General features: G+C 42.9%; 1 protein-coding gene across 3 annotated transcripts; it reads left to right on the plus strand.

The window, feature by feature from the left end:
• The first annotated feature begins 420 nt into the window (after positions 1 to 420).
• Positions 421 to 27,501, plus strand: LOC124519505 (myosin-8). 3 transcript variants are annotated; one of them, XM_047089790.1, is made up of 38 exons: positions 421 to 630; positions 1,577 to 1,720; positions 1,806 to 1,962; positions 4,652 to 4,679; positions 4,781 to 4,889; positions 4,973 to 5,065; positions 5,198 to 5,261; positions 6,139 to 6,237; positions 6,329 to 6,432; positions 6,631 to 6,769; positions 7,936 to 8,054; positions 8,145 to 8,294; positions 8,411 to 8,581; positions 9,467 to 9,785; positions 9,887 to 9,954; positions 11,789 to 11,876; positions 11,959 to 12,076; positions 12,436 to 12,559; positions 12,655 to 12,791; positions 14,451 to 14,706; positions 16,593 to 16,835; positions 16,929 to 17,105; positions 17,186 to 17,331; positions 17,415 to 17,505; positions 17,594 to 17,983; positions 18,634 to 18,760; positions 19,333 to 19,451; positions 19,580 to 19,776; positions 20,871 to 21,054; positions 21,139 to 21,304; positions 21,402 to 21,526; positions 22,831 to 23,139; positions 23,859 to 24,062; positions 25,124 to 25,249; positions 25,337 to 25,507; positions 25,690 to 25,794; positions 26,364 to 26,459; positions 27,352 to 27,501. In XM_047089790.1, the coding sequence occupies exons 1-38, from the start codon at positions 421 to 423 to the stop codon at positions 27,499 to 27,501; spliced, it is 5,823 nt and encodes a 1,940-aa protein (XP_046945746.1). The 3 variants fall into 3 exon arrangements, with proteins under 3 accessions (XP_046945746.1, XP_046945748.1, XP_046945747.1); XM_047089792.1 differs by having other exon boundaries at positions 9,467 to 9,776; XM_047089791.1 differs by having other exon boundaries at positions 9,467 to 9,771; positions 9,879 to 9,954.

Below are 27,501 nucleotides of genomic sequence, written 5' to 3' on the forward strand. Positions count from 1 at the left end.
CAGTGTGTGGCAGACCCAATCACCCAGAAGGAAAAGTGGGGACTGAAGAAGCTGCCTTAAAACAATCCATCTGCGGTTCCAGCTGTAGATGCTGTTAGTGTAGAGATTCAAACATGCAAAGACCCCCAGGTAGGCACCCTAGCCCTGAGGACTAAGAAATGTGATCTGGGAAAGAAAATCTGCAAGGTACCAAAAATGAAGCCTCCAGTTACAACCTCGCTCCAGACCAGTCCTGGGGCCTGTGTGAGGACACTGGCAGATGACAACCTGCGGGAGCATCGACAGCCCCAGTGATGGGGGCTCAACACTTCCTTCCTTCACACCAAATCCTAGCTCCCAGGTGGTAACTTCTGGTTTCTATTTCTCCCTCTCCCCCACGTCTTCCCCAAGGCAGAATCCTCTGCTAAATAAACCGCAGCCATGAGCGCGAGTTCAGATGCTGAGATGGCGGTTTTTGGCGAAGCAGCTCCCTACCTCCGAAAATCGGAAAAGGAGCGGATTGAGGCCCAGAACAAGCCCTTCGATGCTAAAACATCAGTCTTTGTCGCGGAGCCCAAGGAGTCCTATGTGAAGAGCACCATCCAGAGCAAAGAAGGGGGGAAAGTAACGGTGAAGACGGAAGGTGGAACCGTGAGTATAAACACGGGGAGAGAACAGTCCCTGCTGTATCTCTGGGCCTCCTCACCTCAAAGTGAAGCTCTAATGGCTTAGAATCTCGAAGCCTATAGCCAACACAAACATCCTTCCAGTACGTTCCCGACACCCGATTTGGACTGCAGAGGAAGGTCCCAGCAGCTATCTCCTTTCCTCCACTTCCCATCCACCCACAGGACTTCAACACACTAGAATCAGCCGCCACCGCATCCCCTCAAACCCTACTTCCCAATCTATATCCCAAAACTTGATCTTGGGTGGGGGGAATAGAAGCTAGCTTCTCCTGTCAGAAAACTATTAAGTGATTTAGTTAGCTAAATAATGTATTAATAACCCCATTACTCCGCCCACCCTCAGACTGCAGTTTCTTGTAATGAATGGCCAGGAAAAATTAAAAATTTAACCTCTTAAAATAAGAGTAAAAAGATACAAATTGATGGAGCACCTGGGTGGCTTAGTTGGTTAGGCGTCTGACTTCGGCCCAGGTCATGATCTCATGGTTCGTGAGTTCAAGCCCCACATCGGGCTATGTGCTGACAGCTCAGAGCCTGAAGCCTGCTTCAGATTCTGTGTCTCCCTCTCTCTCTCTCTGCCCCTCCCCCCGCTCTCGCTCTCTCTCTCTCTCAAAACTAAATAAACATTAAAAAAGTTTTTTAAAAAAGATACGAACCAATAAATAAACGTGGTATAGGGGATTGTGGGAAAAAAAATCTTTAAAAAAAGGTGGTATCCTAGCTCATCAGAGGAGACAGATTTACTGTGTCAAACTCTGAAACAAATATAATTTCATGCCTTTATTTAAAGAATACTGAATAATATAATGAAAAGTATCTGTAATTATAGTTTTGCAAGCAAACCAAACAGACAAACCAACCCTACGTCAAGCTGTCAATACCAAGTCATCTCTCACTTTCCTTGCCAGACTCTAACTGTCAGGGAGGACCAAGTCTTCCCTATGAACCCTCCGAAATATGACAAGATTGAGGACATGGCCATGATGACGCACCTGCACGAGCCTGGAGTGCTGTACAACCTCAAAGAGCGTTACGCAGCCTGGATGATCTACGTGAGTGCCCTTTGGCATCTCCTTGTTCTGTCCCCCTTTCCGAGCAAAGATAAGATCCACATGCTGCATTTTCTGGTTTTCTCAGACCTACTCGGGCCTCTTCTGCGTCACCGTCAACCCCTACAAGTGGCTGCCAGTGTACAACCCCGAGGTGGTGGCTGCCTACCGAGGCAAGAAGCGCCAGGAGGCCCCGCCCCACATCTTCTCCATCTCTGACAACGCCTATCAGTTCATGCTGACGGGTGAGTGATGCAGCCATTTGCAGAAATGTGGAAACGGAATCTTTAATGAGCAAACAGACTCTGACTGGAACTTGATTATCACACATTGCAGCCACACAGGCCTCACTGTTTTCAAGGAACTTCGAGTATAATGTCATACGCTCTTCCCAGCAGCCACCCCCATTTCATAGAGTAGAGAAGCTAGCTGAGTTCATTCACTGACCTGCCCACACTAACTCAGCTATTAGTGGAAGCCTAGCCAAAACAATTAGCAGAACTCTGCAAAGATGTCGTCCACTATATTTTTTAATTCCTGAAAAAAAAGTTCAAATCGATTATTTTAAAATAAGCACATCCAGGGGTGCCTAGGTGGCTCAGTTGGTTAAGTGTCCGACTCTTGATTTCGGCTCAGGTCATGATCTCACAGTTTGTGAGTTCAAGCCCCATGTCAGGCTCTGTGCTGACAGCTCAGAGCCTGGAGCCTGCTTCTGGTTCTGTGTCTCCCCCTCTCTCTCTGCCCCTCCCCTGCTCGTACTCTGTCTCTTTCTCTCTCAAAAATAAATGTTAAAAAAAATTAATAAATAAATAAAATAAACACATCCACAGCAATCAAGAAAAGTAGTTACCAGCTATAGCTGGAAAGCTTTGCAAATTCTTGTCTTTATCTTTAAATGACACAGCTAATATTGCCAGCCTTGGGGGTAGGACACGTGTAAAGAAAGAGCTACCACTTTCTTCCTGATGATTTTGAAGCATTTCCTATTAGAATGGAAGAAAATAAAAATACCTCTTCCTCTGACAATATTCTTGAAATCATATCAAAGTGTGTTATTTGATATCAAACAGCTTTGATACACAGTATAGGCCCAAGTACAGCATTAAAACCTTTTATCTTCACACACCAAATGTATTGCCTTTGGAAATATTCGAAATTCCTGAGTTTCCTGTTGTTCCAAAGGATTTTGGAAACTGAGAGGGTTTTATTCTCTTTTGGTTTTTATTTGTTTGTTTGTTTTTGCTGCACTTGTTGTTAAGCTGTCTATTAAAGGAGACAAGAGAGGAGAAAGGAATAAAATAGGAATCTTCCATAACAAATTGGCCAGCAATTCTACAAGGATTTCATGCCAGGAAACTGTTCTTTGGTTGTCAACAGAAGTTAACTACCTTCCAGAAATGATCCAAAGGCTGGCTCATTTTGGAGGTTTTAATACTCAGCAGCTGCACTGACCCTGCTATGTACCACCACCCCCACCAAGGTCTCCACTCCCCAAGCTTTGGAGCTGCTCCAAATCCAAGATTATTCATGGCTCCCAAACGTGATTCGCATATAAAACCATGCAAAACCATGGCATTTGACCTGGTTAATGTTATTTTAGCATTGCCAAGACAGCCTCGAACTTTGTTTTCTTATCTGTGCTCCCATGAGATGTGATATGATCTTTTATAATTTTTCTGCTATTGGGAAAAAAATCAATTTGAGTATGTTCTAAAATCCGTATCTACTTCTCTGAGTAGAACTCTGAAGATCCCTAAAGTCTACATCCACATTTAAATAACGGGCAGATTTTATCTGTTTCCCTAATAGGTTTTTTGAGAATTCACTCAAATCTATAATCCATGAGTATAAAATTCGATATTTAACAAATCAGAAAATTGGTATAGATCCAACATATCAGCATATAACTAGTGACAATTTCTGTTTTTATTATTTTGAAATGTACATAAAATTAAAGGGAACATAAGACTAAATGAACACATTTATAATTCCAGATCCCTTCCCGATAGTGTTACCAGCAGTCAAATGAGTCCTATCAAGAGTTGGGAGGAGGCTAGGTAGTAGAAAAATATATACACTGCAAGTCAGAAGACCTGAATATCTTTGACCTTAACAAGCTATGTAATTGTTATTATAAAAGCCATTTATTCCTCTCTGGGTCTCAGCTGTTTTATCTGTTAAATAAAAGAGTTGGCCTAAGTAATTTCTAAGATCCCTTATGACTTCAAAATTCTATAATCCGTACTAAAATATTTATCAATAAAATTATATGATGCCTGGGATTTTCTTTAAAACAATCCAGTGAGGATGGAATGGGAGTACAGAGGATATAAAATTGGCTACGTGACAATAATTGTCGAAGCTGTATGATGGGAACCCAGGGGGCTCTTTATATTATTGTCTCTACTTGGTATCTGAAATTTCTAATCACAAAGGTTTTTAAATTAATAAAATACAAAAAAAGGGAAACTGGGTGGCTCAGTGGATTAAGTGTCCGACTCTTGATTTCGGCTCAGGTCACCATCTCACGGTTTGTGAGTTCGAGCCCTGCACTGGGCTCTGCACTGACATCATGAATCCGGCTTAGGATTTTGTGTCTCCGTCTCTCTCTGCCCCTCCCCAGCTCGCGCACACGTGTACACGTGCTCTCTCTCTCTCTCAAAAATAAACATTAAAAAATAAATAAAATAAAATAAAATACAAAAGGAAACAGATGATAGCTTGCCTCTTATTTTCACAAATTTTCACAAATTTTACTCCAAGAGCCAAGAGCTATTTGAGGGCTAACTAGAAAACTACATTCATAGGTGACATCTTCAACATGTTAAAAAGAATAAGCTGTGTTTGATCTAAATGGATTCAATAATCTTTATATTGAATGTTCTTGTTCTTGTTTTTGTTTTTTAACTGATGGTCTTGATTTCTCTTTCACAGATCGTGAGAACCAGTCCATCCTGATCACGTACGTGACTTTTTCCTCCTCTGGTTTGTGGTAATTGTCTTAGATATAGACAACGTGAGTTGTAGTAGTTCTGTTCTCATCTCTGGTCACTGTGTTGGCAGCGGCGAATCCGGGGCAGGGAAGACCGTGAACACCAAGCGTGTCATCCAGTACTTTGCAACAATTGCAGTCACAGGGGAGAAGAAGAAGGAGGAAGCTGGCAAAATGCAGGTGGGTCTGGGGTCAGACTCAAGATGTCAGGGCTCTCAGGAAGTCTGGAGCCCCGGAGGTGAGGACCGTGCTTGCCTTTGCAGGGGACTCTGGAAGATCAAATCATCAGCGCCAACCCCCTACTGGAGGCCTTTGGCAATGCCAAGACCGTGAGGAACGACAACTCCTCTCGCTTTGTGAGTCTCTTGGTCACAGAAGGCTCTTCTCAGCCCTTAGATGCCCGAGAAAGCATGTGTGAATTATCATTTCGATTGCATCATTCTGTGCCCTTCAACTTTTTAATACTAAGTAATCTTTCTCTTTTCAAGGGTAAATTCATTAGAATTCATTTTGGTACTACAGGGAAGCTGGCTTCTGCAGATATTGAAACATGTGAGTAATAGGACCACTGAAAATCAAAACAGAGGGACAGGTGACTTCCTTCGCAGGCATATTCAGCAACACCTGGTGTGCACTGAGCCTGCTGCCAGTGTTGCCCATGAGCTAATGGCCAGACTTAGACATAATCCACCGCATGCCCCATCTACCTCGATGCAGACTGATGGTTCCAGAGCACATTCTGAAATTCCTGCCACAGAGCAACTCTGACATTTTTTCTAGGACTACTTACAGGTTCCTATGAGTTACCTATAGGTTTACAAAGCTTCTCTGTGATTTGCTCTTGATCTGAGCTTTGGTAGGTGTTTCTAAGGAGCCACTCACCACAAAGTCTCCCTAAGAAAAGAGGGGAATATTACAAATCAATTATAATACAGAAGTCATGGGGCTCCCATATTAAAAGTTTACTTTTGGGGCGCCTGGGTGGCGCAGTCGGTTAAGCGTCCGACTTCGGCCAGGTCACGATCTCGCGGTCTGGGAGTTCGAGCCCCACATCAGGCTCTGGGCTGATGGCTCGGAGCCTGGAGCCTGTTTCCGATTCTGTGTCTCCCTCTCTCTCTGCCCCTCCCCCGTTCAAGCTCTGTCTCTCTCTGTCTCAAAAATAAATAAAACGTTGAAAAAAAAAAAAAAGAAATTTAAAAGTTTACTTTTACTAGAGCAGACATGCTTCAGTGTCTGCTCTTAAATGGTGAGAAACTTGGGCAGTTGCCATATGTATTTGGAATTCTTATATGTAACACCAAAAGGATTGACCATCAGGTAGAAATCTCAATGGAGCCAAATATAATGCTCCCAATTTTAGTAAAGACACGAAGGTTCATTTAATATTTCAGCAGCGATTTTTTTTCTAAATATCTACTTCTATTTCCAGATCTTCTAGAAAAGTCTAGAGTTACTTTCCAGCTGAAGGCAGAAAGAAGCTACCATATTTTTTATCAGATCACTTCCAATAAGAAGCCAGATCTGATTGGTAAGAAATAACTTAAATTCACAGATGAACGTTAGTATTTTTATTAACAACTTCTAGTGTAAAATGTATACCCTGACTTCTGTGTACCCAGAAATGCTCCTGATCACCACCAACCCTTATGACTATGCCTTCGTCAGTCAAGGGGAGATCACAGTCCCCAGCATTGATGACCAAGAGGAGCTGATGGCCACAGATGTAAGTCACTCACACACTCACACTCATATTCATTCATACACACACACACACACACACACACACACACACACACACTGTAAAAAAATGCATTATGTGTGTGAACAGCCCACTATAGGTGTGGTTACCTTAGGACACAGTATAAATTCTCCAAAATAAGTTAGTTTCTTCTGCCCTCACCTCCGTCCTTTCTCCTGCCAGAGTGCCATTGACATCCTGGGCTTTACTCCTGAAGAGAAAGTTTCCATCTACAAGCTCACAGGGGCCGTGATGCATTATGGGAACATGAAGTTCAAGCAAAAGCAGCGTGAGGAGCAGGCCGAGCCAGATGGCACGGAAGGTACCAGATGAATCTCCTTCTGGGCCTGAATTGAAGAATATGGCAGGGGGAGGGGGGCTATTCTAAACTCACAACTTCATCACAACTGAACTTCTGAAGGGCACATATGTATTTACACACACGGCATGCTTTCCTCGCCCCCATTCCTTCCTCATGTCTCTGTATCTCCATCATTTCTAAGCAGCCCAAACAAGTGAAAATGAACCCTTATAGGCACTTATCAAGAGATATCTGAGATCACAACCTGGGGCCAGATCATGAGAGAATGAGACGGCACAGTGCTTCTGCTCTGCCTTGGCAATGGTGGCTTATCAGCCTATTTCAGCACTATCTGGGTAGACTGGTGGCTGGCTATACGGGATCTGCCCAAACATGGGGCTGGGGCTGAAGGATGTCCCTAGACATCTGTATGCATGTGTGTGCTGTCTATATATAAACCCATACACAGTCTAGGCAGTAAGATTAAAATAAAAAAACTGAGAAAGAAAAAAATCATATATTCCACGTGTGGAACATATAGGACCTACCAAGGAAGCTGAAGTTATTTGTCCCCTGAAGCCTTTCCTGACCACTTCAGCTTGACATATTTTCTCCCTCCTCCTAAACTTTTCAGCAGTTACTCTGCACCTGACATATGCCATTTACATTATAGTCACTGACACAATTTTAGAAAGAGACCCTGTAGGGGTCACATGGTGAAATTTAATACCCTCATATTCAGAGAGTGAAACTGAACAAGTGGATTTAAGTTGGGAGGAGCAAAACTGAAATGAGGATCCAAATATTCACACTTTTATCCCTCTCTAACGGTAAATATTAAGATGGATTTATCTTTTCCTTCCAACTACACCTGATGTGTCTGCCTTAAGGGCAGAGACAACGGCTTTTGCCTTACATAAAGTGTCACCATAAACACTGGACATATGTTCACTGTTGATGAATTTCTCAAAAGCTACTTGCAATAAATCACCAAAGTCCAGGATAGCCGACCATTTATTAGCGAGTACATGCTCTAATGTACAGAAAGCCTCATCTGACCCTCTACATAATTACTTAAAGCTTTTTTTTTTATAAAGAGTAAAGAAAATTAATTAGATGAAAATAGAAAATTAGCTGAAAGAGGATATCCGCTATTAAACAACATTTCTTGAATTGTGTCTCTGCAGTTGCTGACAAGGCAGCCTACCTCCAGAGTCTGAACTCTGCTGACCTGCTCAAAGCCCTCTGCTACCCCAGGGTCAAGGTCGGCAACGAGTACGTCACCAAAGGCCAGACTGTGCAGCAGGTAAGTGAACGGCCTCAATGAATCACACACATCCCCAGCCTTCTCAACACGTCTTTAGTAACGCCAACAATCATTACTCTGTCCACGAAGGTATACAACGCAGTGGGCGCCCTGGCCAAGGCCGTCTACGAGAAGATGTTCCTGTGGATGGTCACCCGCATCAACCAGCAGCTGGACACCAAGCAGCCCAGACAGTACTTCATCGGGGTCCTGGACATCGCTGGCTTTGAGATCTTTGATGTGAGTTGTTGGAATAAGCAGCCCTGTTAAGGCCCCTCTGCTTCGTGTCTGCTCTGCCGAATTCCCCCTGGGTTTCCCAAACTCACTTGAGCTCTTTGGTGTTTGCAACGCCCTAGTTCAACAGCCTGGAGCAGCTGTGCATCAACTTCACCAACGAGAAGCTGCAACAGTTCTTCAACCACCACATGTTCGTGCTGGAGCAGGAGGAGTACAAGAAGGAGGGCATCGAGTGGACGTTCATCGACTTTGGGATGGACCTGGCTGCCTGCATCGAGCTCATCGAGAAGGTTCGTATGACTTGTAAAGAAAGGCTGACTGCAAGGACAACCCTCCCAAGTGTCTGAAGCAATTCTAGAAAGTATCACTGTGATCTAAATAGATGGATATCAGAATTCCTCTTTAGAACGAACTCCCTCTTTTCAACTTTTACATGAGAAGGATCAGTGTTTAGTTTTGTTGTGTTCTGAACGGTTTGGTTCTAACAGCAACGCAACCCGGTTTTTAAGCAGCTCTGAGAACTCAACTGAGGTGATGTGCTCTACTACCAGAAGTACCTCATTAGTCCTCAGTCTACCTCTGCTACGATCCCAGGTGTCAGCAGCAAAAATAAGTCTTTTTTCTAGATAAAAAGTAGTACACATGTAACCCAGCTAAGGCCTGTATGAAAGGTAATCTGTTCACAAGTCAAGAAGTCCAATTACTTATGCTTTTCCATAATCTATCTTTAAGGAGATTAAATACAGAAAATGTCTTCAATAAGGTTTGAGTTATTTATACTATTCAATTACTGCACCTAAAGGAAACATCACTCTAAGTCAGTAAGTCCTTTTCGTAGCAAAATAAAACAATGACAGCAGATTAATTCACTCAATAGGCAAAAAGTGTGATGATACAGAAGATTTTAACAAACTGCCCAGACGTGCTCTGCTGACATTTGGAGTCTGAATTCAGCGATTCTTTTAACTGAAAATGTTGCTTTGGATTGAATATGGCAAGGAATGGTGGAAACATCATTCTAGTGATAACAAAAGGACTTCTTTGTGAGCTATGACCCTATTTTATTTTACATATTTTTAATTGGCAGTCCTAATAATTTAATGAAATAAAGCCACCATGTCTGTATCTTTTGAGAGAAGGCAGGTTGACACTAATATCCACCTTTCTGAATCCAGCCACTGGGCATCTTCTCCATCCTGGAGGAGGAGTGCATGTTCCCCAAGGCCACGGACACCTCCTTCAAGAACAAGCTGTACGACCAGCACCTGGGCAAGTCCGCCAACTTCCAAAAGCCCAAGGTGGTCAAGGGCAGGGCCGAGGCCCACTTCTCGCTGATCCACTACGCCGGCACCGTGGACTACAACATTGCCGGCTGGCTGGACAAGAACAAGGACCCCCTGAATGACACCGTGGTTGGGCTGTACCAAAAGTCCGCAATGAAGACTCTGGCCAGTCTCTTTTCCACATATGCTAGTGCTGAAGCAGGTACTTTCTGTGCCTTCAATCTATATTAAACCTATTCCCCCAGAATGTCCATACAACATTCCAGCCTCTAGGATTCTACTTTAATTGATGGGTTTTTCTTTCTACCTCAGACAGTGGTACAAAGAAAGGTGCTAAGAAGAAGGGCTCCTCTTTCCAGACTGTGTCAGCCCTCTTCAGGGTAAAGTACAAAGTCCATCCCAAAATCCTATTTTCTTTTTTTTAATGGTTTTTTTTTTTTTGAGAGAAAGAGAGAAAGAAAGAGAGAGAGAGAGGGAGAGCAAGTGGAGGAGGGGCAGAGAGAGAGGGAGACACAGAATCCGAATCCAAAGCAGGCGCCAGACTCTGAGCTGTCAGCACAGAGCTCAATGCGGGGCTTGAACTCACAAACTGTGAAATCATGACCTGAGCTGAAGTCGGACCTTAACCGACTGAGCCACCCAGGTGCTCCTCAAAATCCTATTAAGTTTCTATGAATTATCATAATTACAAGGTTTGAAATAAATTAGAACGGAATAGAATGTTCTAATATTCTCTTATCATGGTAGAACCAAAGCAAAACCACTCTTACAGGGTCAGATGCTTTACCCATTATCCCTCATTATGATCATCTGATGTACTGAGGAATGCCAAAACATCCTTAGAAGCTTACTTATTACATAGTCAGGCTGATTTTTAAAGAAGCATAGCTGAACTTCAAGGCTGTCCCTAGGGAAGCCGTATCTTTATTCTACTAATGTTGCCCTTTGAGATGCTCCCGAGTTCCTGTTTGAGAAGGAACCAGAGATACACTCTTTAGGACATCCCTCCAGCAAAACACATCTTCATCCTCTGAGGTGGATTTAATTTTTTGTAATGGCTGGAAATCATCTAAAGCCAGGCCTAGTGATATATGGATGATTTAGCTTAGAAAATATATCTTGAGATTAAAATAACAACAATTTTACTACAAATAATGTGATTTTGTTAGGTAGCTTAAAAACTGTCGCCTCCAAAGGGACGTGTGTGAAATGTCTGGATTAATGACTGCTTTGTCAGAATCTGTATGGCTAAGTCTCATTCCTTTTAAAACTAAAATGAGGATATAATCCATGATTGAAACAGTAAAACCAGCCTGTCCTTTTTCTTTCTATCAAATTGCATTATCTCATGGAGGCTCTTGCTTCATCAACTCATCCTTGTATGCATCTTCAAGATTAGAAGCTCACAGTAATTATTTTATTTCTGAATAGTTAAATGAGACATGAAAGAAAAAAAAAAGCCACTCTGCCTTCTCAGAGTATACCTAAGAAATATTTACATGTGAGTTTCCTATAGTTGAGTAAAACATCATCATCGGTCATAAACAGTTATTCAACTTCTGGAATAAGTCCTTCCAGATGCTTCAGACCATGGATCATTCTTCCTATGCACCCGAAATCCACCTAAACAAGGTTATATAGTCTCTGGATTTTAGACTCTTCAAAAAAAAGACAAAACAATACAAAACAAGAAGTCACAGGTCCCAGGGAATAATAAACTTGAGGAAGGAATGGCTAACCTAGGTTACCACTGTAAACTACTGCTATGAAAATTACCAGCACTGAGACAGACGGAAGAGGCCTTAGAGGTAATCTCAACTCTTCAGATTAAGGCCCAGAGAGTCGAAAGGGATTTTACAGAGTCAAGCAGCTCATTAGCTGGCAGAACGAGACCACAGTCTTTTGTCTTCTGAGTCCCAGTTGAGAACAATTCCTATGCATCAAGGTTACTGGATTTGCAGCTTGTTTATAAGGCAGACCCTAGATGTTATAAATGAATACCTTTACAGAGCTGCATTCTTCCCAGCACTTTGACCTGGTGGTTATTTGGCAGGCTAGAGCTCTTGAGACGTTTAAAATACAGAGCAATCGAAGCCTAATAGGCTAATACCTAACAGTTAAGAGAGTGTCTAGGTTCAGTCCAAATAATTACCAAAAAAAGCAATCTGAAATAAAACTTCCTCATCAAGAACTTCCTTCTGTCTGGTTTTCTAGGAAAATTTAAATAAACTGATGACCAATCTGAGGAGCACACACCCTCATTTTGTACGGTGTATCATTCCCAATGAAACCAAAACTCCTGGTAAGATATAAGAGCATGAAATAATAAACAGGCACAAGTTTGAAAATGGACTACCCAAAACTAAGGACTCTTCTATTTGCAGGGGCCATGGAGCATGAACTTGTCCTGCACCAGCTGAGGTGTAACGGAGTGCTGGAAGGCATCCGCATCTGCAGGAAGGGATTCCCCAGCAGAATCTTATATGGGGATTTTAAACAAAGGCCTGTCTCTTTGTTTGTATTTCACTGCATGCTGCAGACCATTCTGTCACCTTAACTGTTGTCCTCTGTGTCTCATGTACCCTACTCAGTGAATACTGTAAAATTAAGAAGTCAAATAATATAGTCCCGTGGTAGCAGGGCAGGAGAACAGTTCAAAGGGGTGGTATTTCTTACAAACAGGAAGGAGGCATGCATTAGGCAAAAGAAAAATCACATTGTTTTACTGTTGGAACTTAAAAGGACATGTGGATTTTCTACTTTTACTTTTTCTCTGATTTTTGTTAATGCTTCTTTTTGGTGTCTCAGTTTCCACATATAATCACACCTCCCTAATAATTCTTTTCTGTTTCACTGAACAGATACAAAGTTTTAAACGCAAGTGCTATTCCAGAAGGACAGTTCATCGACAGCAAGAAGGCTTCTGAGAAACTTCTCGCCTCTATTGATATTGATCACACCCAATATAAATTTGGGCATACCAAGGTATAGCTGTTATCTATGCATACCTGACCCATTCCCTTCACCATTTCTGCATCTTCTGTACTATGGGGATGACATGGGATTCACTTTTCCTCCAGGTGTTCTTCAAAGCTGGCCTTCTGGGTCTCCTGGAAGAAATGAGAGACGAAAAGTTGGCCCAGATTATAACAAGAACTCAAGCTGTCTGCAGGGGATTCCTAATGAGAGTAGAATATCAGAAGATGTTGCAAAGGAGGTAAAAGCTGTGCAGATTATCAGAACTGTAAGATCCCCTGGGGACTATTACTCAGTGTTCTTTCTTCATTAACTTTCATTTTGTGGCTGATACGTGCTTCTCACACAGTTCAGAACTCACTCCTACAACACATCAGCCTTTGCTTAACCCCTCGCATTTGGGACTCCTTCCAATTTCTCCTTTTCCATCCACCTCACATAGACCTGACAGAATACTCGGCAATAAGCACCATTTTCATCAGGCCGTATCTCTGTCTGTGGCTCCCATTTCACGTCAAATCCAAGTTTCCCTGCGTGGCCATCGAGGCTGTCTCTATTCCCCACTGCATCCGTCATCCCCAGCCACACAGCCTTTTCCAGCCAGGCTACACAATTCACTTGTCTGTCTTCACGTTTGCCCCAGCCTTTTCCCCTCATCCTAATTTACCTACTTACCAATTCAGAACATGCACTTCTTTCTCCAATAAACCTCGTCCAGCTTGCTCTACCCAGCACTACTGTGCTCCCTACCACCCCCCACACACACATTTTGCGTTCATTTTGCTCATCTGTGCTTATTTGGATTTGCACTGTAAGTGTTCCCAAGCCTTTCCCATATGTCTACATTATGGCTTCTGCATGGTATTTGCCTTCTCAGAGTCATGGTTCTTGTAATTTGCACCTATACAGAAACAGAATTTACATTTTAATAATAAAGAGGACTACACATTGCTACAAGGTAATCAAACCTTGTTTTGTCTATTGCTACAGTCTGCAGAAGGGATATCTTTTATTACTATTTAAAATTTTATTTAAATAAAACAAATTTGAGTGCTCAATGCATACTAAATCCCCTACAGAAATTAACAATTTAAACAACTAAGAATGAGAGGCATTTAAAAGAATTTGAGAAACATCAGTACATTGTCTGAAGAAGCTAACAAAAGTTGATGAGTGGATAATTCAGTGGTAATCAAAATAAGAGGAGAGGCTTCAAGAAAGACAGGCTACATCAGAAGTTCACACAGCGGGGAAACGCAGAGAGCACCCTATGCCATCTTACAGCTCACATCTGTGTGCCGGGGCCAAGCGGCACACTCAGCTTACAACTGCCACGCCCACTCCCAAATCACTAAGACTGTATATCCAAATGATCTTAAATTGGTATGTGTTGCTCATACCTGCAAAGTATTCCCACTTTAAGGTCAGCTCCTTTGCTAGCGTGGTCAGGTCTTAAAAACACAGAATTAGGGGTGCCTGGGTGGCTCAGTTGGTTAAGCGTCCGACTTCCCTCAAGTCATGATCTCACAGTTTGTGAGTTCGAGCCCCGCGTCGGGCTCTGTGCTGACAGCTCAGAGCCTGCAGCCTGCTTCGGATTCTGTGTCTCCCTCTCTCTCTGCTCCTCCCCTGATCACATTCTGTCTCTCTCGCTCTCAAAAATAAACATTAAAAAATTGCTTTTAAAAAGAACACAGGATTATTCGGTATAAGCAGTACACATTAGCAAAGTGGTTAGACGGGGAACCAGCAGGAGTGTTTGTGTGTATATATAAAGCCTGCGTATAAATCATCTCTACATACGGGATCATTACAAGGGGAATTTGTGTGGAATATACAAAATAACAACAGTGACGCTGCCTCTGACGGATCAATCTACACTGATATTTTCACGTCATTTCAGAGAAGCCCTCTTCTGCATCCAGTACAACGTCCGCGCCTTCATGAACGTCAAGCACTGGCCCTGGATGAAACTCTTCTTCAAGATCAAGCCCCTTCTCAAGAGTGCAGAGACCGAGAAGGAGATGGCCACCATGAAGGAGGAGTTTCAGAAAACCAAAGATGAACTCGCCAAGTCAGAGGCGAAGAGGAAGGAACTGGAGGAAAAGATGGTCACTCTCTTGAAAGAGAAAAATGACCTGCAGCTTCAGGTTCAATCCGTGAGTACTGTGTATTTGGGATACACCACGTTATGGAAGCGTTTCTGGAAGGCATAGATACTTTGGATTTACAAATAGCTTCATCTTTTTTTTTTTAATGTTTTTATTTATTTTTGAGAGAGAGAGAGACAGAGTGTGAGAAGGCGAGGGACAGAGAAAGGGAGACAGAGAATCTGAAGCAGGCCCCAGAATCTGAGCTGTCAGCACAGAGCCCACGAGCCATGAGATCATGACCTGAGCTGAAGTCAGACGCTTAACCTACTGAGCCACCCAGGCGCCCCACAAATAACCTCATCTTGAAAGAGAAAATCTCAAGTTACTGTTTTTAGCATTTCGCTACCTTTCAATAGTCCTGTGAGGAAGACACAGCACAATGACTTCCAAATTACAAATGGAAAAGGGAAGACTAAACCACGTATTCAATAACATCACAATTTTAACAGCCACAAAGGAAGCAGTTTAAAGCGAAAACTCAGTCAATATTTTACCCACTTGCCCTGCAGGCTTCATCCCAGCCTCACAAGGATCATCCTATTTTCCGAACGCAGTGTAGGAGATTGTATTGAAATGAAAGAAAAATCGTTACTCTTATTTCTCTCCATCCCTACTGAGATTTAGTTCAATAAACCTGTTTGCAGTTACCTGAACTGAGTAACCGTAGTCTAAAGTAGAGCCAAGTACCCTCTGCGATTCTTCCTTCGATAGAGACCCCGAGTCTTTAGACTTCCGTTTATTATCTCAGGAAAGAGTTGTAATCAGGGTGGGGGACAGTTCTGGGCTCTGACCAAATGTAACTTCCCATTTCCTTGGACCTAAAGCCCACCAATGTCACGAAGAAACCTAAAATCGTTAAGCTATTTTCAGCTTTTCTTTCTGATAACGTCGCTTACATGAAGGTTACCTTTTCCCAAAAGCACAAGATCAAAAGCCTCTCCATCTTAACCTCTCTTCGCAGTTATTATCATCAGTGAATAAATATTTATTGAGTGCATCACTATTAAAAATAACAGCAAAGGAACGCTGGGAAGTCCCCATTATCATCCACTTAAGTGTTTAAACTAAAAAACGTAAGGTATGAACAAAACCAGCACTGAGTAAGAAGTTAAAGAAATTCCCCGGGCTAGAGTAATCTAATAAGGCTGAGCTGATTTTTATTTGAGACCCTTAGTCACTCATAAAAAAAATGTGTGGAGCTATATAGTGCCTCAAAATTGCATGTTCTTGTATATTCTAAAATTCACATTGAGACTAATAGGTGTTCCATACAATGGAAATGAAAATTGTGGACAATTACAGCACTGTTAGGGACTATCAGGAAGGTTGGGAGTGTGTGACAAATGGTGCATGGAAAGGTATTCATAGGCATAAAACTGTTTAAGTTCTTTTTCTTTTCCTTTCTAAATCCAGTCCAGCAACTAGCTGTTTGAGGTGAGCAGAGAATGATCAAAACCAAATTTAACCAATCTAAGCCACAATCTTTGAATATTATAGCTAAAGTGTTCCTAGTGATCATTTATTCCCACTCCCTCAGCTCCCTATGAGAAAAGTGAGAACAATAGAAATAAAGCAATTTGCCTGAGTTCATCCATACGGAGGCAATACTGAGATAAGAGCTCAGGCTTCCATCGGCCTATCACTCTTCTAGACACTACTGTGTAGTCAATTGCTTCAATACAATCATTTTTCAGGTTAATTTGCTTCTAAATCTATAGTCTCACTTTTAATTAGCTGCATTTCTCTAAGCCATGTAATAATGTTCAATTAAGTTTAATTTACATTCATACTGAAAGAGTCACCAGAATTCAACAAACACTACTACTTTGTGCAAAGAACAAGTTCAAAATCAGTAACAAGTTCTCTAAATATCTTAATGAATCCCTCTACAGGAAGCCGATGCCTTGGCTGATGCAGAGGAAAGGTGTGAGCAACTCATTAAGAACAAAATCCAGCTGGAGGCCAAGATCAAGGAGGTGACTGAGAGAGCTGAGGATGAGGAGGAGATCAACGCCGAGCTGACGGCCAAGAAGAGGAAACTGGAGGACGAGTGTTCAGAGCTCAAGAAAGACATCGATGATCTTGAGCTGACCCTGGCCAAGGTTGAAAAGGAGAAGCATGCCACAGAGAACAAGGTACGAATCACACTCCGTTCTACCATATCGAGGTTCTGCCAGCCTAGTAAACCTGCTTTAGAGCAGATACCATTTCTTCTTTAATTTTTCAAGGTGAAAAACCTCACGGAAGAGATGGCAGGCCTGGACGAAACCATCGCTAAGCTGACCAAGGAGAAGAAGGCCCTCCAGGAGGCCCACCAGCAGACCCTGGATGACCTACAGGCAGAAGAGGACAAGGTCAACACGCTGAGCAAAGCTAAAACCAAGCTTGAGCAGCAAGTAGATGACGTAAGTGTGGTTCTGATATCCATGTGAAGGATATTTTTAAATACACTTTCAATGTTTAACATACTTTCCTTTCTCATTAGCTTGAAGGGTCATTAGAGCAAGAAAAGAAACTCCGCATGGATCTAGAAAGAGCAAAGAGGAAACTGGAGGGAGACCTAAAATTAGCCCAAGAATCCACAATGGATGTAGAAAATGAGAAACAGCAACTTGATGAGAGACTCAAAAAGTAGGAACTCCAGAAAAACATCCTGTGTGGTATCATCTTTCAATTCCTAGGAGTACTAATATGTCTCATTCTTTTGTCTGAAGGAAAGAATTTGAAATCAGCAATTTGCTAAGTAAAATTGAAGATGAGCAGGCAGTAGAAATTCAACTACAAAAGAAAATCAAAGAGCTGCAGGTGAATCATCTAGCCTCCATTTGTTTCTGTACCCCCAAAACCCCTGAGATTGAGATGAGTTTATGTTAATGTATGTGTGTCACCCCAGGCCCGCATCGAGGAGCTGGAGGAGGAAATCGAGGCAGAGCGGGCCTCCCGGGCCAAAGCAGAGAAGCAGCGCTCCGACCTCTCCCGCGAACTGGAGGAGATCAGCGAGCGGCTGGAAGAAGCCGGCGGGGCCACTTCCGCCCAGATCGAGATGAACAAGAAGCGGGAGGCCGAGTTCCAGAAGATGCGCAGGGACCTGGAGGAGGCCACCCTGCAGCACGAAGCCACGGCGGCCACCCTGAGGAAGAAGCACGCGGACAGCGTGGCCGAGCTGGGGGAGCAGATAGACAACCTACAGAGGGTCAAGCAGAAGCTGGAGAAGGAGAAGAGCGAGTTGAAGATGGAGATCGACGACCTGGCCAGTAACATGGAGACCATCTCCAAGGCCAAGGTACCAAATACCATCTACAAATGATGGTAATTAATAACCTGTAACAACACTCATTGTTCTGTCATTAAACATTGTTTGCCAGCAGCTTACAACACTAATATTTCCTAATATTCTAATATATTCCCTTCTACTTCATTTTTGTCAGTACTTAGTTATGACCCCTTAAGACTACTGCAAAATCCACGTTAAGCAAACATCAGTATCAGTGGGATAAATGAACAGGCTCCAACGATGACCACTTCAAGGACATTTCCACACTCATCATATTTGAATCCTAGCCTGTCCCATAAAGTTGGTGCCATAACTTCCTACTCACACTTGACTTGAATTTATTCACTCTAAAAATATTTTAAGAGTCAAGTTTTAGGGGCACCTGGGTGGCTCAGTCGGTTAAGCATCTGACTTTGGCTCAGGTCAAGATCTCACAGTTCATGAGTTCAAGCCCTACGTCCCCTGTGCTGACCGCTCAGAGCCTGGATCCTGCTTTGGAGTCTGTGTCTCCCTCTATCTATGGCCTTCCCCTGTCCACACTCTGCCTCTCTCTCTCAATATAATAAACATTAAAAAAACCTTTGTTTGAAGAATCTTTTTTTTTTTTTTTTTTTTTACTGCATTCAATGTCTCACCTTTCACTGACACATGTCCTATAGGGGAACCTGGAAAAGATGTGCCGCACTCTAGAAGACCAGGTGAGTGAACTTAAGACCAAGGAAGAGGAGCAGCAGCGGCTGATCAATGACCTGACGGCTCAGAGAGCGCGTCTGCAGACAGAAGCAGGTGGGGGACTTTTCCTGAGCCCTGAAACTACATACTAAATAGAAGTGATCCCAGAGGTGGGGTGCCTGGGTGGCTCAGTCAGTTAAGCGTCCGACACTTGATTTCGACTCAGGTCATGATCTCCTGGTTCATGAGTTCCAGCGCCGTGTCAGGCTCTACGCTGGCAGTTGTAGAGCTTGCTTGGGATTCTTTCTCTCCCTCTCTCTCTCTCTGGCCCTCCCCTGCTAGCACTCTCTCTCAAAATAAATAAACATTTTAAAAAAAATTTTTAAGTGATTCCAGGGGTTCTGAATAAACAGCATTACTCTCTCCCATTTTAGAGGGGAATAAACGAACTGTTGGAATCTGCTGAGCAGGTCAGAAAGAATACAAAGGAAGAATGAGCAGAGTAGTTTGTTACACTCCTGTGGCATTTCTGCTGCTTAACTCCAGTTCTAACCAGTGCTATACTCATAGTTAGAAGCAGATAAAGTATATACTTGATACACATATATAAATATATACAGATACATAAGAAAGCTTGAGCTTATTTTTATGCCATTAACAGATTCATCTACTTCTCTTGTTCTTAGGTGAATATTCCCGACAATTAGATGAGAAAGAGGCTTTGGTCTCTCAGCTTTCAAGGAACAAACAAGCATCTACACAACAGATTGAGGAGCTGAAACATCAGCTGGAGGAAGAAACAAAAGTGAGTTTTACCAAAGGTCTTCTCGGCTAAGCAAATCTAAACACGTCCAGTTAGGTTCTCCTCTGGGTATGTGAACTATGTAGCACTGAATAAACGATTTTAAGTCACTGAAATGGTACCTTCCACAGGCCAAGAACGCGCTGGCCCACGCCCTGCAGTCCTCCCGCCACGACTGTGACCTGCTGCGGGAACAGTACGAGGAGGAGCAGGAGGGCAAGGCCGAGCTGCAGAGGGCGCTGTCCAAGGCCAACAGTGAGGTGGCCCAGTGGAGGACCAAATACGAGACGGACGCCATCCAGCGCACAGAGGAGCTGGAGGAGGCCAAGTATGTGCTGTGAACGCTGGGGGACGAAAACGACATGGTTTCCTAGCTGCACAACTCAACAACTCCCAGCAACACTATGATGATGTTGATGATGATAACATAAGGGTAACAGCAGATGTGAAATTTACTGACTGCACACTATATGTCAAGTACTATACATATGTCAGCTCATTTAGTATCCATGGCAACATCATGTTTTATCCCTATTTTACAGACAAGGAAACTGAGGCTACGAGAGGTGAACCAACTAACCCAAGAGCACACAATTAATAAATGGTACAGCTAGGATTAGAACCAGATATTCTGATTCCAGAGCCCACCTTCTTAAGTATTGTAATAAGAAGACATAGCTGGAGGCCACCAAATTGTACATAATGTCCACAGTTAGTCTAAAATAAAGCTTTAGTCTGTGTACAGACCAAAGGGGACCTTCAAATAGATCTTCTTGGACTTCAGAGCTAAAGGCTTTTCTGTACCTTAAGTATGTAGAGCTGGCAACACTATAGGGAATGAAGCAAGAATGTAGGCAATTCAGAAGGAAAAATTAAACCTGCCTTTGCTTAAACAGCATGAATTATTCTGATTTATCCACCAATTTCTTTCTCTGGTGAGAATTCCAAATATGTATTAGAAGAAACTAGCTATTTTTCTCTGGGGATAAAGTACATAAAATGAAACGGAAAGGCTGAGAAAGCAAATGAACATGCTCAGTACATTTCTGCCCGGTAAAACACCTAGTTAGCCTGAAATCCTTTTTGGAAAGAGATGAGATATATAAATCAATCAACAAAATTGTCCTGGATAATCATTTTCTGCAACCATACTCGATCAGAAGTCCTTAAAGTCCTGAATCACTTACACAGTAAGATCCATATAATAGAGTGCTAACAGCAGCCTCTAAGAACTGAATTCCGTTGTTCGCCATTTTGGACCTTTTCATACAGCAACAATCTAGAAAGCAGTTCTGGCTGCCACAGTTCGGATGACCATACGTAATGCACCATTATAGAAGCAGGGCTGAGAAGGGGACCAAGGAGGTGATCACCTGCTCCTATTCTTGACCACTCTCCTTAATTGCTTGGCTAACTTTTCAGGAAGAAGCTGGCCCAACGTCTGCAGGACGCCGAGGAGCACGTAGAAGCGGTGAACGCCAAATGTGCCTCCCTGGAGAAGACGAAGCAGCGGCTCCAGAACGAAGTGGAAGACCTCATGCTCGACGTGGAGAGAACAAACGCGGCCTGCGCGGCCCTGGACAAGAAGCAGAGGAACTTCGACAAGGTGGCCCAGACTGCTGAAACTTCATCAGAGTTTTACTTGGCCTCCCTGTCTTCTTGCAAAGGCTGACGATTTGCTGCTTTTCAGGTCCTGGCAGAGTGGAAACAGAAGTATGAGGAGACTCAGGCTGAACTTGAGGCCTCCCAGAAGGAGTCCCGCTCTCTCGGCACTGAGCTGTTCAAGATCAAGAATGCCTACGAGGAATCCCTGGATCACCTTGAAACCCTGAGGCGAGAGAACAAGAACTTGCAGCGTGAGTGCTCTTGAACTTCTGTACTTCCAACAGCCGTGGTAAGACCCTTCCATGCCACACCAGTCTGACCACCTCTCCCTGGTCTATTCACCCACAGAGGAGATTTCTGACCTCACGGAGCAGATTGCTGAGGGAGGGAAGCAAATCCATGAACTGGAGAAGATAAAGAAGCAAGTGGAACAAGAGAAATGCGATATTCAGGCTGCCTTAGAGGAAGCAGAGGTACATATTATGATGTGTTGGGGGGCGGGGATCAAAGACATGGGTGAAAACACCCAAAGCAGGCAGTGGATCCATTATCATGCACACAATCTTTACGAAGGACGATTTGGCGATAGTTAGCAAAAGCTTAAAAATGTAATACTATGGGGGCACCTAGGTGGCTCAGTTGGTTGAGCGTCCGACTTTGGCTTAGGTCATGACCTTGCGGTTTGTGAGTTCGAGCCCCGCGTCGGGCTCTGTGCTGACAGCTCAGAGCCTGGAGCCTGCTTCAGATTCTGTGTCTCCCTCTCTCTCTGCCCCTTCCCCGTTCATGCTCTGTCTCTGTCTCTCAAAAATGAATAAACGTTAAATTTTTTTTTAAATGTAATACTATGACCCATCAATTCTGTATCTGAGACTCTATCTCAAGAAAATTATCTTAAAAACACAAAAATGTGCAATCCAAGAACAAAGATGAAGCAACCAAGGAACATCCATATGATGTAATTCTATGCAACCCTAAACATAATTAACATGGGGAAATATTCATGGTAGACAATTTTTAGAGCAACACACATCTGAATACACACTATAATGTCATCATGCAGAAATATATAGAAGTAGGAAAAAAGACTAGAAAAAATGTACCACAATAAGATGGTTATGTCTGGGTGGGGGGCACAATAGGAGGTTTTTCTTTGTTTTATATATTGCCCCATTTTCTGCAGTGAACATATACTTTGCAATCAGAAAAACGTATGTTTTAAGACTGAGAATTTCTACAACAAGAATTCATATAGCACACATAAACATTTTAATGTTTAATGTTTATGACTGAGAGGCGCCTGGGTGGCTCTGTCAGCTGAGCATCCGAGTCTGGATTTTGGCTCAGGTCATGATCCCAGAGTCGTGGGATCAAATCCTATGTCAAGCTCCATGCTGATCATGGAGCCTGCTTAAGATTTTCTCTCTCTCCCTCAGCCCTTCTCCCCCACATGCTCTCTCTTTCTCTCTCTGAATAAGATAACACATGGAGAGTTTATGTTTATTACATGAGTTTAATCATATAGGTTTTGTTATTACTCCTATGAATAATATTTATATACCGCTTTACACTTTACAAAGCACCTTTATTACAGAGCTACCCTATATAATCTATGACTGAATAAACCAAAAAAAATGATGTACTTAGCAGGCTCCTGGAACTGCTGTATTATACTTTGTAAACTCAGACAACTGACATTAATAAGAGTTTGGCTCACAAGGAAATATACTCCAAATATTCAAGTTACTTTCCATTATTAATTGATCACTGTTTTGTTAAGGCATCTCTTGAACACGAAGAGGGAAAGATCCTACGCATCCAGTTGGAGTTGAACCAAGTCAAGTCTGAAGTCGACAGGAAAATCACTGAAAAGGATGAGGAAATCGATCAACTAAAGAGAAACCACATCAGAGTCGTGGAGTCGATGCAGAGCACCTTGGATGCTGAGATCAGGAGCAGGAACGATGCTCTGAGAGTCAAGAAGAAGATGGAGGGAGACCTCAATGAAATGGAAATCCAGCTGAACCACGCCAACCGCCAGGCTGCAGAGGCCCTGAGGAACTACAGGAACACCCAGGCCATCTTGAAGGTAAATGGGTCCACATTAACAGCTAAGTCAGGGAAATTATCTGTCTTCCATTCGGCAAAACATCTTTGTGCTAAACAATCCAGTTTTTTCTTTTAACAATTTATGTAGCTCACAGTATGCTGGTAAAACCAAATATAAATTAAATATTATATGTACATATACAGAGAATATATTTTTACAGGAACATTATGTAAAAGAACAAACAGAAGCCCAGAGATAAGCTTTGATATGAGAGAAAATGCAAGACTTTGGTACCAATAAGCCTGAGGTTGAAGCTCTTTGTTACTTACTGGCTGCCTGACTTTAGGCAAATTATTTAACCTCTCAGAACGTCTGCTGCTTCTTCTACAATATAAGAATGAAAATACTCATACCTCATAGAGTTCCTCTGAGAATCAAATGAGATAACAGATGTCAAGTACTGGGTAGAACATATGGAAAATGCTCTGTAAATGATAGACATTAGTTACTCGCACATGAAAAAATAACCAGTCAATGGCATAAATAGAATGAGAATCTGTCTCCTGATAATTCTCTCTCACCTAAGCCGGTGACATCACCATTTGCACGCTCAAATGACAGAACTGTCATCTCCTGCTCCTGGCACCAGTAAGTTCTTCCAATTCATCTCCTGGAATGTTCACGTCCTCTTCAGAGTGTCTAAGGTTTTGTTTTTGTTTTTGTTTTGTTGGTTTTTTTTGTTTTGTTCTACTTAACAGGACACCCAGCTGCACCTGGACGACGCGCTCCGGGGCCAGGAGGACCTGAAGGAGCAGCTGGCCATGGTGGAGCGCAGGGCCAACCTGCTGCAGGCTGAGATCGAGGAGCTGCGGGTGACCCTGGAGCAGACGGAGAGGGGCAGGAAAATCGCAGAACAGGAGCTCCTGGACGCCAGTGAGCGCGTCCAGCTCCTCCACACCCAGGTAAGGCCTGCACAGCAAACAGATGCTGGTGTATTGTTAGGTGATGGATAAGAATTAAAGTATGGAAACACTCCATTCCTGTAAATATGTGTATATGTATACTAAAAAAAAAAAAAAAGGATGCAGGATGTGCTCTAAAATGTTAACTGCAAGTTATCTTGGAATGAAGGGACTGTAGGTGACTTTTTGGTGTGTGTTCCTGTCTTCTTTTTTTAGGTTTTCTACCAAAAAAAGGAGAGAGTTTTTATAAAAGCAAAATTGACTCTTTAGACTATTTTGAAAACCGTGATGCAGAATAAACTTGAATAAAGATATCTGCTAACTCCCAAATCCAAAAATGTTCTTTGTAGTGTTTCTCATCAGGAGTACTTCTGCACTTAACATTATTGTGTTTACTGGCCTTGTGTCTTGCAAGACATTGCTGACTTGCCTGGACATCAAATGCAGTAGCACCTTGTAGTGATTTTGACAAGCAAAATTGTCAAAATTGACAAGCAGGCCAAGAAGGCCATCACTGATGTGAACAGAGGGCAACACGATGGTGCTCAAGCAAAATTATCTACCCCCAAATGTTCCCATATGCCTGTTGAGGCAGTACTGATTCCCTCCAAGAACCACTGGGTTAAAATTTTAATAAAATGTTTTCATAAAACTAATTGAGTATTCCCCCAGGGAGCAAACCATGAAAGTTAACAGAGATCCTAACTGAAAAGCTCCCAATGCCAGGCACTCACAAAAAGAATCTATTATTTTCTAATATTTCCAACCTTTTAAGGATAGAATACTAGTAATGTCTGTTTGAAATATAATTAAAAGATAATTATAGGAATTCTTAAATCTCAAAAGTCCTTATGCATAAATTAGAAAGCTACTGGGACAGTGGTGGGGGAGGGGAGTGTTCCAACCTTTCAAATGATTAATACTTTCCACTGAACAAATATTTAAAGTTTAGTAAACTGTTGCCATCAGGTCCCCTGCACAAGCCAACAAGGAAAACATATGTAAAATCCCATGATGGCAGACAGCAAGTCTTGTAAACTTCCATTGACTATTTTTAACAGAACACCAGCCTGATCAACACCAAGAAGAAGCTGGAGACAGACATCTCCCAGATCCAGGGAGAGATGGAAGACATTGTCCAGGAAGCCCGCAACGCAGAAGAGAAGGCCAAGAAGGCCATCACTGATGTGAGCAGAGGGCAACACGGTGGTGCTCAAACTTGAATGCTGATGCGCCAGCCCAGCTCTCAACCGGTTTTGTTTCACTGCTAACAGGCGGCCATGATGGCCGAGGAGCTGAAGAAGGAGCAGGACACCAGCGCCCACCTGGAGCGGATGAAGAAGAACCTGGAGCAGACGGTGAAGGACCTTCAGCACCGTCTGGACGAGGCTGAGCAGCTGGCCCTGAAGGGCGGGAAGAAGCAGATCCAGAAACTGGAGGCCAGGGTGGGTCTCTCACTCTCTCTGAATATGAGAAGGGGAAAGGGCACTCCATCTACCCTTTCACCCTACATAGTGATACCCATCTTTGTCCTCACCCTGAGGACATCCACCCAGTATCTTCAGCAGGTCCTGAGCTAATCAATATCCTTCAAGATTGGCTGTATTCAAATCTTTCTTGGTTGTAGGTACGTGAACTTGAAGGAGAGGTTGAAAATGAGCAGAAACGTAATGCAGAGGCTGTTAAAGGTTTGCGGAAACATGAGAGAAGAGTAAAGGAACTTACCTACCAGGTAAGGGGAATAACTTTCTAGAATATCCAGACTTCCTGCTCAAAGGAAAACTGACAACTGGCAACTATTAAAGTGGTATTCACAAATAGATACACATTAACCTGATATATAAATTAAGGGGTAAATGCTACAACTGCTTATCACAGACCCTTTCCTAAGCCGGGAAAACCATGGAGGCCTTTAGAAAATGGCATACAAGAGAAAAGAACACAGGTTTTAAAGCCAGATAAACTGGGTATTCATCCTAACTTGGCCTCACTTAATTTTTGAACTTGGGTAGGTTACTTAACATTCTAAACTTTAGTTTCATTACCTATAAAACAGAGTAACAGCATCTACTCTCCACAGTAGGGAGGTAAAGATTAAAGAACATGTGTCTAATTCCCTAATACAGTGCCTGCACAGAGTGGACACTTAACAAGAAAGGCTACTGTTAACAGTATGGAAGCCTCAGCATGGACCAAGTTTACCCCAGGCCCACCTGCCATCATACCAAAGTGATTTACTTTACCACCTGTAGTAGGCTCATTTCACTGTGCTGAATGCAGATTGTTTTTTCAAACTCCCAGACCGAAGAAGACCGCAAGAATGTTCTCAGGCTGCAGGACCTGGTAGATAAACTACAGGCAAAGGTGAAATCGTACAAGAGACAAGCTGAGGAGGCTGTGAGTATCCTTAAGCCCTTGAGGGAAGAAGAAAACTTATTCTGAGGTAGAAAATGAATAAGACTTCAAAAGAAGAGGTTTTTATCATTAAGCAATTTGTAAGGGTTGGGGGAGGGGGAAGAAAGTTCCAAATAACCCACCTTACTTGATAGCTGCAAAAAATATACCAACACAACTCTGTTCCATGATAAATACTCCTCTTCCTCTAGAAATGCACAAAACTAAGTGTTCTCAAGAGCCGAACGTAAATCTTGTACCCCAACCGACTTGTTCATGCACTACCACTATCATCAGGGCCCATCTCTCCACTGCACCGTGACAAATAAAGACAAGCGGGAAGACCCTCCAGCTTCACTTTTCCTGGTTGTTCCCCATTCTTCTAGACACAGTGCAGTAGGTAGGAAGCGGGCAGGAAGTTAGGAGGGGGAGGAAGGAAGGAAGAGGCTCAAATGGTAATAAGTAAAACCAATAGATGCATGCTTCTTCCCAGACCCACTTTTTCCCTTTCTCTGTATACCAGAGTCAAAATAAATGGCCAAATTTGTTAAGTGAGGTTGTCCCAAAGTTAAAATTTGACCTTGCATTTACTTACTACACCATCAGGGTACATGGCTCTCCTCCTCCCTTCTACCCAACTCATGCATCACAGACTTCACATACACCTGGGTTTGCCGTACCAAGGTTGTCCCTTCCACTTCAAACGTATTTCTTTCATTCTTTAGAGTGAAAAGAAAAATGTAATTGAAGTTACAAGTTCTGCCCAGATTTTAAGTCAGACGTGGCAAACAGACCATAAGAAGGAAATATCTGGGTTGAGTAGATAATCTGGTTTGGTGACAAGTGCAATGAGAACCACAAAGTCTCATTCTCACAAGTTTCTCTTACTTCTCAGGAGGAACAATCCAACGCTAATCTTGCTAAATTCCGCAAGCTCCAGCACGAGCTGGAGGAGGCCGAGGAACGCGCTGACATTGCCGAGTCCCAGGTCAACAAGCTGCGGGCAAAGAGCCGGGAGGTCCACACGAAAATCAGTGCGGAGTGA

Source organism: Lynx rufus, unplaced genomic scaffold, assembly GCF_022079265.1.
Source record: "Lynx rufus isolate CCGP_SWC_20201006 ecotype Redwood Valley unplaced genomic scaffold, mLynRuf1.p SCAF_28, whole genome shotgun sequence".
NCBI classification, from domain to species: domain Eukaryota; kingdom Metazoa; phylum Chordata; class Mammalia; order Carnivora; family Felidae; genus Lynx; species Lynx rufus.

Bases quoted from the DNA above. Each gene is read 5' to 3' on its own strand.
- LOC124519505 (XM_047089790.1), top strand. From the start codon at position 421: ATGAGCGCGAGTTCAGATGCTGAGATGGCGGTTTTTGGCGAAGCAGCT. The intron at 17,106-17,185 runs GTAAGTGTGGTT...CTTTCTCATTAG, and splicing joins TTGAGCAGCAAGTAGATGAC to CTTGAAGGGTCATTAGAGCA. The intron at 17,984-18,633 runs GTACCAAATACC...CATGTCCTATAG, and splicing joins AGACCATCTCCAAGGCCAAG to GGGAACCTGGAAAAGATGTG.